This window comes from Balaenoptera acutorostrata, chromosome 20 (assembly GCF_949987535.1).
Source record: "Balaenoptera acutorostrata chromosome 20, mBalAcu1.1, whole genome shotgun sequence".
In the NCBI taxonomy this organism is placed as follows: domain Eukaryota; kingdom Metazoa; phylum Chordata; class Mammalia; order Artiodactyla; family Balaenopteridae; genus Balaenoptera; species Balaenoptera acutorostrata.
The window spans coordinates 48225135-48237223 of record NC_080083.1 but is presented as its reverse complement, the minus strand read 5'-3'; the positions used below and the strand labels follow the sequence as shown (position 1 = coordinate 48237223).

The 12089-nt window shown below is 57.0% G+C and overlaps 2 protein-coding genes across 3 annotated transcripts in view; one reads left to right on the top strand and one right to left on the bottom strand.

The window, feature by feature from the left end:
* Positions 1–414, top strand: part of MARCHF10 (membrane associated ring-CH-type finger 10) — a 94190-nt gene extending 93776 nt beyond the window's left edge. Inside the window, exon 11 of the mRNA XM_007175799.2 lies at positions 353–414. Within this exon, the coding sequence (XP_007175861.2) occupies positions 353–414 (62 nt within the window). The remainder of the gene's footprint in view (positions 1–352) is intronic.
* Positions 415–7828: 7414 nt separating this feature from the next.
* The window catches only part of MRC2 (mannose receptor C type 2), a 55655-nt gene continuing 51394 nt past the window's right edge, over positions 7829–12089 (bottom strand). The window contains exons 23-30 of one of the 2 annotated variants that reach the window (XM_057535568.1): positions 11874–11982; positions 11103–11341; positions 10793–10961; positions 10549–10698; positions 10110–10229; positions 9741–9920; positions 9257–9283; positions 7829–9144 (exon numbers count right to left, since the gene is read on the bottom strand). In XM_057535568.1, the coding sequence (XP_057391551.1) occupies positions 8921–9144; positions 9257–9283; positions 9741–9920; positions 10110–10229; positions 10549–10698; positions 10793–10961; positions 11103–11341; positions 11874–11982 (1218 nt within the window). In that variant the 3' untranslated portion in view covers positions 7829–8920. The remainder of the gene's footprint in view (positions 9145–9256; positions 9284–9740; positions 9921–10109; positions 10230–10548; positions 10699–10792; positions 10962–11102; positions 11342–11873; positions 11983–12089) is intronic. The other variant, XM_057535569.1, reaches the window with a different exon arrangement.

Genomic DNA, 12089 nt, shown 5'->3' with positions numbered 1-12089 from the left:
GAAACGTACTGAGAACAAGAGTTTTCCCCAAGAATAAAGAAAAGCCTGCACCCCACCCCACATCCTCCACTCTGACCCCACTGCCATCTCACTGCCTCTTTGCCCTCCTGCCCTCCCTCCCATCACATGACCCTCTGCTTCCAGCCAATTTGATCTCTGAAAGACTGGGGTTCCTGTTCTCCGCACTGTTCCAGGCACTGTAGCGCACATGCGCACGTGTGTGTGGGTAGGTGGGGGGGGTCACTGGGGCTGGGGGAGGAGGGGCAGGAAGGGCAGAGATGCCACGCCGTTCCATGCCAGATCCCACGGCCTGCCGTGGTTCCACAGCCTGAGAGATGCTCTTGCTTTCCAGGTTCCGAGTGGAGAGATGGGAATGAAAGTAGCATTTGTGAAAGCAACAGCCAAGTGGTCTAGCAAGGCAGCTGGCCATGGAGCTGGGAGGAAATCTCTCCCCCCAGCAGCCCTCCCTACGTCCCCACATGCCTCCCTTCCTCCTCCTCTCTACTGAAACTGAAACCAATGTATTGGCAATTATCTTTTTCAACCTTCTGCCACTCTCTTCGTGGGGTCCGGCTTGAGCATCTGCAGACGGCAACAGCAACCAGCCTAGTCCCAGACAGCACAGGCCAAGCGACCTGGGCTTGCTGAGCCCCCGCAGGCTGCCCTGCTGCTGCCCCTCAGCCCAGAAGCCCAAGGGGACCCAGCAGCCCTGGCGGGCCCCGTGGCCTCAGGTCCCCCTGCTGAGGGCGCCCATTCAGGCCTCACTCCACCCCGAGTAGAAGCAGTAAACCGACTTTATTCACCCAGCTTCGTTTTGTGCTCATTCCAGTCTCCTTGGACAAAGGCTCAGGGCCTCAACTTCCACTTCTCCTTGCTCCCCACATCACTGCCACTAGGGATGACACATGCTGGGGCCCCACGGGCAGGGACAGGCTAGCTGGCCAGCCGCCCTCTGTAGGTGCCCACTTAAGAAGTTTCGGTACATGGACTCCACACTTCTCTCCTAATTATGTCTTAGGGCCCAAAGACCAGATCAAGAGTTACGATGCAAAAAGGGCAGAGAATTTAGTAAGAAAAGTGTGTGTGTGTGTGTGTGTGTGTGTGTGTGTGTGTGTGTGTGTGTCAGAGAGAGAGAGAGAGAGAAAGAAACAAAGATAGGTCAAAAAAAAAATAAAAGATGGAGGGAATGAACTACTGATACCTTCAAAAACATTACACTAAGTGAAAGAAGCCAGACACGAAAGACTGCATACTGTATGATTCTATTGAAATGCAATTTCTAGAAAAGGTACAACTATAGAGACAGAGCAGTGGTTGCTGGGGGTTGGGGAGAGGAGCGGAGATTGACTGCACAAGGGCTCGAGGGGACTTTATGGGGTGATGAAGGGGTTCTAAAAGCTGGTCCGTGGTTATGTTCACACAACTGGATGCATTTACTAACGCTCATTGAACTGTGCGCTTAACATGGGCGAACTCTGTGGTATAATTGTAAAATATGCCTTAATAGATTTGAGAAAGGGTAAGAGAGAGAGAGGGGGGAAAAGGTGAAAGGAAGAGGAAGACGGGCTTCCTGTCCCACCTTCAAGACCCGCCCGTCTCAGACCAGGAGTGACCATTGAAGATGTTGCTGCCAAGGGGGTCCCTCAAATAAATTATGATGCCAATAGGGTTTAGGAAAGCTAGCCTTGAATTACATCAAAATCTTGTCCCACTTCTCTGATCTGTTCCACAGTTAGACAGAGACTCAGGGACTGCAAACAAGTAGATTCCACCAAGAGCCAAGAGCCAAGAGCCAAACAAAGGGGCATCTTTGAATGTGAATAGAGCCTAGAAGAGCCACTCAAGTTGAAAATATCTCCATGCTGTACACAAAATTCCTAAAGCCTCAGGTTCCTCCGTTCACAAATGGAGCCCCAAGCCCTGATCATTCTATGAGAAAATGGGTCTTTATTTTTAACCAAACTTTAAGGTTGACTGAAGATAAAAGATTTGTCCAGGAGCCAGTACTGAGAAACATCTAAGAAGGGACAATGCATATTTTAAAAATAAGGTTTATAGAGAGCTTGATGGAATTTGAGGCAGTCGGGTAAACATTCTGACAGGCCAAACCCCCAGTAAGATGTGGCAGGGTTTGAGGCAGCTACCCTGAGACTGTTACAGGTTTACATCAGTCAATGTTGGGTTTTGGGAAACTATATGAAGGATTTACGCACACAAGCAGGAGTGCCTCCTGTGAGGTCTGGGTGGGGAGAGATGCAACAGAACAGACATCTACCTGCACCATCAATTCAACACCACTGCAGCCCAGGGATCTGCCGGTGGGGCTTCTCATGGCCCGAGGTGCCCTAAGGACCAAGTCTCATTTATTATAAGACAGTGATGAAAAGGGCTATCTCCCCCCTCTATAACTGGCTAAATATTGCCAGAACCTATTAGAGGTTGAGTCACACTGGATACAACACAGGGTCTTTCTAAGCCTTTGGCTCTTTAGGCAGTTTTACCAACCATTAACTATGTGCTATGTTGTTGAGGACACAGGAAAATTGCACAATGCCTATCTTCTTGGAGCTCAGTCTTACTGGGGCAGCAGGACATATACAGGAAAAGTCAAATTGAGGTGACAGGAGCCCACGTGTGCCACTTAAAGAGCACTTCCTAGGAGCTGGGCCTGGGGATAAGCATTTTATATTTATCATTAATCCGCACAATAAGCCTATGAGGCAGATATTAGTAACCCCATGTTACATGGGAGGAAACGTATATTAGGGTTCTCCAGAGAAACAGAGCTGATAGGATATATAGAGAGATATATAAAGAGGTTTATTATGAGGGATTGGCTCACATGATTATGGAGTTTGAGAAGTCCCACAATCTGCCATCTGCAAGCTGAGGACCCAGGGAAGCCGGTGATGTGGTTCTAGTTTAAACCTGGGCCTGAGAACCAGGGGAGCCAAGAGTATGAATCCTGGTCCGAGTCCCAAGGCCCGAGAACCAGAAGTGCTGAGGGCAGGAGAAGATGGATGTCCTAGCTCAACAGAGAGAAAGTGTGCCCTTACTCTCCCTTTTTGTTCTATTCAGGCCCTCGATGCCCACCCTCCCTGGGGAGGGCGATCTTCTTTACTCAGTTTATTGATTCAAATGCTAATCTCCTCCAGAAACACCCTCACAGACCCATCCAGAAATAATGATTTACCAGCTATCTGGGCATCATTTAGCCCAGTCAAGTTGACACAGAAATTAAACCATCATGAAACCTAACCTCAGGGAACTTAAGTGATGCCCCCAAGTTTATAGGGTGAAGTCAGTCTACTGGCCAAGGCCATGCTCCTGGCCTGCCCGAAAGAGAGGGCAACATCCCTGACCAGCCCAGGAAGTCAGGGGAATAGGCGGTCCCCAGAGCCAAGGGGTGCAGAAAAGGGCCTTGAAGGATGGTGGAGCCCAGGCAAGCAGAGGGGTGGTGGAGAGAAGGGAAACAGGGAGCCCACACAGATGAAGGGCATGGCGGGAGCAACCAGCTAGAATGGGGTTGCTGGGCAGGGGAGCTGGGGAGACCCCAGGCCAGGTCAGGGAGCTGAGGGCCCACACATAGGCAGCAGGGAGCCACCAAAAGCCACCAACCCAGGCAGGTGAGATGAAGAAGAGCCGGCAGGAGGAGAGAGAGGAGAGCACGCTGTTGCTGCAGTGCCTGGGGGTGAGTTGACTCCCACTGGGGAGGTGAGTGTGAGCTTTAAAATATCCATAATCGTGTAAATGTCTAGTATATGCACCAAGCCCCCACTTCATTTCTATGCATACTGCACAATTCTCCGGTTTTTTGGCTGCACCACGCTGCACATCAGTCCCCGACCAGGGCTCGAACCCGTGCCCCCTGCGGTGGAAGCGCAGAGTCTCAACCACTGGACCGCCAGGGAAGTCCCCGTTCTATGCAAGGCTATGCATAGTATCCCACGGTCCGCCCCCAGCCCACAGTACCCAGGTGTCCCTCCCCCACTACCTCGGGAAGGGAGGCCCTAGAAGAAGGAAAGGAAGGAGGCCATTCAGCCCTTATACTCAAAATAGGCTTCTGAAACTCGGCAGAGATGTCTCAGATTGAGACAAAGTTCTTGAGCCTCAGAGGCTGACTGTAAGATCACAGAGGGGTTCTCTCCAGTTGCCCGCCCCCCCAACCTTTTTATAGAGCAGGGAGGGTGGAGGAGAAGTGGCATGGCAGGTCCTTCCCCTCTCTGTGCCTCTGTTTTCTCTTCTGTAAAGGGGGAGAGTAGCACCCAGCTGATGATGTGTTGAGAGGATAAAATGAGTTAATTCATGGTAAGAATTAGTTAGAACAAGTCCCAGAGAGAGATACAGACGGGCCTCCCTGCATAAGCTAGCAGGCCCATGCAATGACTGAGGGCCAGATCCCCAGACACCCCACAGGACCTCAGAACTTAGAGGTGCTGGGCAGGAAAGAAAAAAAAGCCAACTGGACTAGAAAACCTGAGCTGACCAGGATTTCCCTGAAATGGCTAAAATTACAGTCCTGCCATCAGCCAATATCAGAAGCCAGTTAATTTTTTGCATTGACTGCCAGCAACGAATCCACTTCAAGGGGGACATGCCTGCTTGCTGCTTCGCCCCTTTCCTTTCTCCAGGGCTGGCATCCCGCCTGCTTTTCTGGACAAGGATTCAGATCTGCAGCTGCAGCAGGTCGATTCTGGGGGGAGTCAAGTCTGAAGTCAGCCTTCCCTGGGCCTCTTGGCAGCCCTGGTCCCTGAGATAAAGGCCTGAACATCTGGGCACTTTCATCTCATGCTGGTCTTGCTTGAGGCCCCTCCATGTTCCCTCCATCTCCTTTCCCTTTCCTCCCCCTTCCTGCCTGCCTTTCTTGGGGTTCTCCCTCCAGAGGCAATTCTTTACCTTGTCCCTGCAACAGACTCCAGCCCTCATGCTCGAGGCGGCTTGGCAGGGCCCGGCCAGCCCCGTTCCAGGACAGCCATGTGATGTGGCTGGCCGACTCCTCAGCCCGCGGCCTTGCAGCACTGCCCGCTGGGCCAGGCCAGCTCTGCCAGGACACCTGGGAGGAAGCCATCTCTGGCTTGACAAGGAGAGGTTGTGAGAACGCCTGACACGGTTCTCTGGAGAGCAGCCCGTTCGCCCATTCATTCATGGATTCAGTGAGCTGTCACGGCATCCAGGTGGCCAGAGCTGAGCCGGTTTAGCCCCGCAAGTGCAGGTTGGGCTCAGTGCCTGGGATACGGTGCCCTTCGCCCAGGCCTCTGGGGCTGGGTCTCAAGGCATCAAAGATGGAATGCAGAGGAGGTGCTTAACGCTTATTACATGGAAATGAGCAGAAAGGAGTTTCTGCCACGTACTTTAGCAGAACCAGCACTGGCCTGGGGCCAGAGGCAGATGGCCCCGGGCCCAGAGCCTTCCTCCTGTCCTACAGACAGAGAGCTGCCCGGAGTCCCCCTGCCCTCCTCTGAGCCGGCAGGAGCCCCCAAGCAGAACAAGGTCTGCGGGGAGCCCCCAGGTGCATGCGAAACTGTCTGAAATGCTTTTGGGTGGGATTCAGGGCTCTGGTGAGGACTAAAGCCACCCGAGGGAAGGAGAGAGGAGTGGGGACAGGTATTTCTGGAGTGATTTAAACCTCTGGACACGCACCAGCTACTGGCCTCACTATTTGGGTTCTCACTCTCTCAGCTGCCCCTCCCACCCAGAGCCCGTGCCCCTGCTTCACCCCTGGGCTTTTCTTCTCTCTCAGGGCAAGGGTCAGCTGCCAGCTTCCCAGGGGGCTTCTGCCCAGCTGGCTCCCTGCAGCCTGGAGAGGCGACCTTTGAGCTGTGGCTAATGGCAGGGCACTTAACTCACAAAGGGAGCTGTTCCCCAGTTTGGGAAGCTAATCACTTCAGGGCGAAGTGGATTAATCATTCAGGACCCAGGGACTTCCCTGGTGGTCCAGTGGTTAAGACTTCACTTTCCAATGCAGGGGGTGCAGGTTCAGTCCCTGGTGGGGGAACTAGGGTCCCACATGCCTCGTGGGCAAAAAAACGAAACATAAAACAGAAGCAATATTGTAACAAATTCAATAAAGACTTTAAAAGGGGTCCACATTAAAAAAAAAAAATCATTGGGGCTTCCCTGGTGGCATGGTGGTTGAGAATCCGCCTGCCAATGCAGGGGACACAGGTTCGAGCCCTGGTCCGGGAAGATCCCACATGCCGCGGAGCAACTAAGCCCGTGCGCCACAACTACTGAGCCTGCATGCCGCAACTATTGAAGCCCGCGCACCTCGAGCCCGTGCTCCGCAATGAGAAGCTACCGCAATGAGAAGCCCGCCCACTGCAACGAAGGATAGCCCCCGCTCGCCGCAACTAGAGAAAGCCCGCGCGCAGCAGCGAAGACCCAATGCAGCCCTCCAAAATAAATAAATTTATTTTAAAAAAAAAACATTAAGGACCCACCACAGGATTGGGGCTCCCTCCCTGAAGCTGACCAGGCCCCTCCATGTTTCCGGCTGCTGCTGCAGAGACCAAAGAGCTGGATGGAGGAGGGCCTCGGCCTTGGCCTCAGAAAACTCAGGAGCTCCCAAACCCTCCCCTCAGGGCTCCCCGACTCAGGAAATGGCACCCCGTTTACCCTGCTGTCCAGGCCAAAGGCTTTGGACTTCTCAATGTGTATCTTTTTATATCATTTGGGTTTAGGCTTTGAACAATGTGGCAGTATTACCTATTCAGAAAATCAGAAACTTGTTTTTAAAAATCACGAACAAGGCAAAACGCACGTGCACGCATGCGCACAGAATCTCACCGTTTGCCGCAGCCCTGATTCAAAGCACCATCTGAAAAGGTCAGACTAGCTAGCTGTTCCCACTGACTTCCTGGTCTGCTTAACATCCACACTCCCTACCACTGCCCTCAAGGCCTCGGGCAATGAGGCCCCGCCACGCTCCCCAGCCCCCCGTTCCAGCCAGCCCGGCTTCCCTGCTGGTCCTCGGAAGCAGCAGGGACCGTACAGCAGCCGCCCTGCTCTTCCCCTGCCAAGGAGCCGGCCTGTGTGCACCACCCCTCACCTCCTTCAGGTCCCAGCCTCACTGCCTCCGGTGAGCTCCTCCCCAGCCACCCCGTCCAAACTGGCCCTCACCCACCCACCTCGGCCTGTGTCAGGCCTCCTCACGGCACCTAGCGTGACCTGGCATGGTTGACCAACCTGGGCTGGCAGGGCCTTCTCTCTGTTTGTGGCTCTGTCTCCAGCTCAAACACCCTGAATCATCGGGTAGGTTAGTGAAGGTGGGCAGGAGTGAGGTCCTGTGATCCACTCCCCCGCCTCCTGGCGGTTCCAGAGCCCATGCTCCCCAGGGACGAAGGTGCACTCGCTTTCTCGAAGCTCAAATGCAGGTCTGACGGCTGCCTTGGAAGGGTGGTGGTGCGCGGCCCCCACCCCTGGCTGACCTGGGCGCCTCACACGCTCCCCTGGGAGCTGCAGCCCAGACACAGCAGTAACAGCTGACGTTTACGGGGCAATTACTGCACGAGCTCAGAGGCGCCTACTGCTTTGCACAGGTGATCTCATTTAATCCTCAAACATCCTTAAAGGAACCCTAGGAGATGCGTCCTGTTCTCCCGTCTTACACACTGAAAGGTGAGCCAAGTTGCCCAAGCTCACAGTGCTGTCCGGCAGCTCCAGAGCCCTCAACCCTCACACATATCCCCAGGAACAGACAGAAGGGTGTGGTCCCGGGGCCCCGAGATAGAGGCAAAATGGATGCAAGCCCCCCAAAATGACACTTATCTTGAAAAGATATGAAGGACAAGGCTCACAGCAGGACAGAGCAGGAACCCTTCTCTCTCAAGCCTCTTAAAGGTGTTTTATTTGTTTGCTTTTCTTTTTTCTCTTTTTTTAAAACAATAATGGCACATTAAAAAAATTAAGAACTACAAAAAAGGACCATGTCTTCGAGTCCATGTTCACATTGTCCTGGGTTGCGGCACCAGGACTGGTGATTCCTGCTGGGATTCCGGCCTCTTGGAAAGGTGCTGGGGTGGGTCGGCTCCACCCGCATGGGGCCACTCGGGGGACTCAGGCGCTCTTCTTCTGGGCCCCACTAGAGGGCGTCCCTGGGCTCTCGCTTCTGAGGCCCCCAAGACCCTGGCCAAACACCTCCTCTCTCTCCAAACTAGAGCCAGGAGCTGGAAACGTTAGGGAACTTATTTTGGTCCCCACAGGGGACTCTTTAGGGACACAGCCCTCCCCCGACCGGCAGGAGATGACACCCCAGCCCAGCCTGGTCACCCCCAGGAGGTCAGGGTGTCTCTCCCCTGTCCTGTCTCCAGCCCAGCTGACGCCACAGTGATGCCCTTGTTCTCCGTCCCGGCCCAGGCCCTCCTGCCATGTCCCATGGCCACCCCAGCAGGCACAGGAGTGACAAATGCTCGGCCCCCTCAGCCGACCCCCACCAAGAGCAAGACGGCTGTCCAAACCCCAGGGCCCTGGCTCACAAGGGAGGGCTGGGTGACAAGGGGGGCAGGGAGGGAAAGGAGCTGGCGTGAGGGGCTCAGCGCTGAGGCTGCCGGAGAAGGAGAGAAGCAACAGAGGCCGGCTGAGGGCTCGGGGAGGCGCCTCAGACTCTGCAGTGAGAAGCAGGTCCCGGGGCATGGGGCATAGGCCTGGGCAGGCGGGCCTGGGGAGGAAGAGGCAGAAAGAGGCTGCCGTCCTGCCTCTGGTTACCGTGGGGGCACAGGCCTGGGTGACAAGACCTTAAGAGCCCCCCCAAAGGGAAACGCCACGCTGCACTCAGCCAGGTCTCAGCCCAGCCCTCGTGGGAGGGAGGGACCCCACCAGCCCAGGCCCTGCCAGCCCCAGCTCCCCCAGCAGCTCCCAAGGGCACCCCTCCGTGGGCCGACGGGACTGTAGCTGGTGGGGGGCCCCGCCCACGCCCTTGGCTCTACTCCTGCTGTTCGTTCATCTCCATGTCGGACACCAGGATGTTCTTCTCAGTGGCCTCGCCGGGGCCGGAGGAGCTGCGGCTGTAGCGGGCGCCCTCGAAAGCCCCACGCTCGACGCTCTGTCGCCGCCGGTAGAGGATCAGGGCCGCAGTCAGCAGGGCCAGCAGCAGGAGCACCGCCATCAGCACCACCACCAGGGCCGCAGGGTTCCCCGGGAGGGCTGCTGCAGCAAGAAGAAGCCTCGCTCAGAAGCCCCGCTACGGCCACCCACTGCCCAGAAGGAGGGGGCGCGGGGAAGGAGGAGAGGGCTAGTCTCAGCCCTGCCTGTGACTCACCTGATGGGGAGAAGCTGCTCTCCTCAGCTGCGGCAGAGGAGGGACCAATTAATAACAGTAGCAGTAATAATATAATTATAAGCAAACATGTAAGAACATTTTCTGCAGGCCCAGACACTTCATTTGCTCATTTAATCCTCTTATAGGTACTCTTATTACCCCCATTTTACATATGTGTAAACTGAGGCCACAGAGTTTGAATGACTTACCCAAGGTCACAGAGTTGGCAAATGGTTTGGCCTGGGCTTGAACCCCATCCCTGCCTTTAACCACTACAAAATGACGGGTTTGCTGTCTAGTTTGGAAATGTGCAGGAAGGCCCAGTCCTACAAACTAGTTAATCCCAGGGGAAGGCCCCAGGCCTGTCTGTTTATTCTCTCCCATCCACTGCATTGCCTGCAGAACGAGAAGCAGTCGGGGCCCCACCCAGCACCAGATGCCTGGGGGTGGCAGGAAGCCGCGGGTGTGCCTGCCGGGCGCTCACCTCGGGGGAGCTTGCAGACCACACCCATGGTGATGTTGGCGCAGGCGCCCGGGCGCCACAGCCCGCTGCTGCTCTGGATCCAGTAGCAGCTGTTGTGGCTCAGCATGCTGGGGCCCAGGCCCGGGGGCCCCCAGTTGGAGTAGTTCACAGCCGTGTTGTCCTGCCAGACCAGGGTACCTCCTGTAGGAAGAAGGCACTGAGGGGGCGTTGCGGGGGCGGGTAACAAACTGGAGCAGGTGAGAGAGAGCAGGCCTGTTCTAGAACCAACTCCCACCTTCCTCAGGTCCTCACCTCCACCAAGCCCCGGTGGAGGGCATCGCCCCTGCCGCCTGAGGCCTCCCCCTCCTGATCCTATACACAGGGACCCACCTTTGGGGTTGAAGTTCATGCCCAGCCAGGCGCCCCGACTCTGGCCCTCAGAGCTCTGCAGATGCTCCCAGACAAACACGTTCTCCATCTCATCCAGGATGGACAGGACCACCCCACCCTCTGGACACAAAGGAGGCTCACGTCAGGGCAGACGGGTCTCCCCGGGGTAGCAGAGCCCCCCCAGAGAGGCCCCCGCCCTCTTCCCTGGCAGCCAGAGGAGAGGATGGCGTGGAGTCGTGCGTGGATGGAAGGGGGTTATAGTCACACACGTTATGTCACGGGTGGTCTGTGCGTATTGCAACATGAGGGGCACTTATGTGTGAGTGCTGCCGACAGGTAGACCGCAGCACGGGGACTGCATTCACAGGGTCTTTGAGTGTCCACGAGAGGGGTCGCCACCTGGAATGCCCACATATGGGCTCTCGCCCGCCCGGCCCACCTCTCTGGCAGCGCTGCAGCGCCTCCTTGTGGCCCAGCAGCAGCTCCATGTGGAAGGAGTAGCAGTGCTCCCGGAAGGGAATCCACGCCGAGTCCGCCAGCCCCTGGGGACAGCTGCCGTGGTAGCTTATTCTTCGGGGAGGAGGGGGCCCTATGGGGGTGCAGGATTGAGAAAGTGGCCCAGGGTCCTCCCAGGGTCGGCCTACCCCCGGCCCACCCCTCGGCCCCAGCGGGTGGGCACTCACCTCCGTTAACTCCACACACAGCCCCCTGCAACTTGGTGTCACAGCTGGTGGTGCGCCAGGCCCCATCCATGTCCACGTAGGCGCAGCCCCCCGGGTACTGGGGCTCCCAGTCCTGCCAGCTCACATAGCTCAGCGGCTCCTCAGAGACCCAGGAGTACCGCCGGGAGCCCTGGGCACAGACAGCCATCAGGGTGGGAGGAAGGGGACCAGCCGGGGCGGGGGGGGGGTGTGTGGGGGGGAGCAGGTAAGGCACGGGGTTAGGAGGAGGCAGGGAGGGAAATCAGGGGAGTGGGCCCAGCCCGGTGCCCACCTCCTCACTGGCCAGCCCGATCCAGAGTGGCGTGCGCAGCCCTCGGGCAGCCTGCGTGAGGAAGGCCTGGGTGTAGGGGTCGGGCACGTGCGCCAGGCTGGCGTTGCGGCTCTCACACAGCAGGAGGGCGTCGTGCCAGCGCAGCGGCTTCTGCAGCAGCCGGAAGGTGCCGTTGAGGTAGGAGAGCTCAGTGCCCGGGGCAGGGAGCGATGCTGCTGGGCATGGGCTCAGGGAGGGGTCTACAGGGAAGGGGGCAGGGCTCAGGCCGGGCTCTGCCCCCATCACCCCATCCCCAGGCATGAGGCCGGGAGGGGGGAGTGCCGGACATCAGGCAGAGACCAACTCTCCTCTGGGCACAGTGCTTGACTCAGTGTCAGTCATTGCTGTTATTAATAACAATACGTTCTTACTAATAAAGGGGTGAGCAATCTAGAGCTCAACCATGAATCCAGGGCAGAGGGACCCCTGCACGGAGCTGCAGGAGCCTCAGACACAGAACCTCAGGGCCCCTGCCACCAGGCGTGCCCAGTGTCTAGCTCTCCCTGGTCAGCCCTGCAAACCCCAAACCTTCCTCCTGAGACCCCTTGGTGCTCACTGCCTGTCCCTCTGATCGGCGCCTGGCCTTTCTGCCCATCTGCTTCCCAAGCAGACTAGACTCTGGGGGTGGCCCCAGGGGCCCTCTGAGGTCAGGGACCATGTCTCGTTCCTCCTGGCACGGCCCAGGGAATCCAGTCCTGGGCTGGGGTTTCCAGGCTCCCCGGTGACACGTACCCGTGCCCTTCTGGCAGATGAAGCCGTGTGTCTCCTCCACGCAGCTCCGATCGTCCCAGCGGCCCGTGAAGTGAGCTGAGGGGCTGTGCAGGACCACCGCACAGCTGGTCTGGGGGGAAGGAGCTGCTCAGGAGAGCCCCGGCAGCTGCCCGCTTGTGCCACTGCCCCCAGAAGGCTGTACTATGAGCAAGGAGGCTGGAAGGGGGTCCCCAGGCA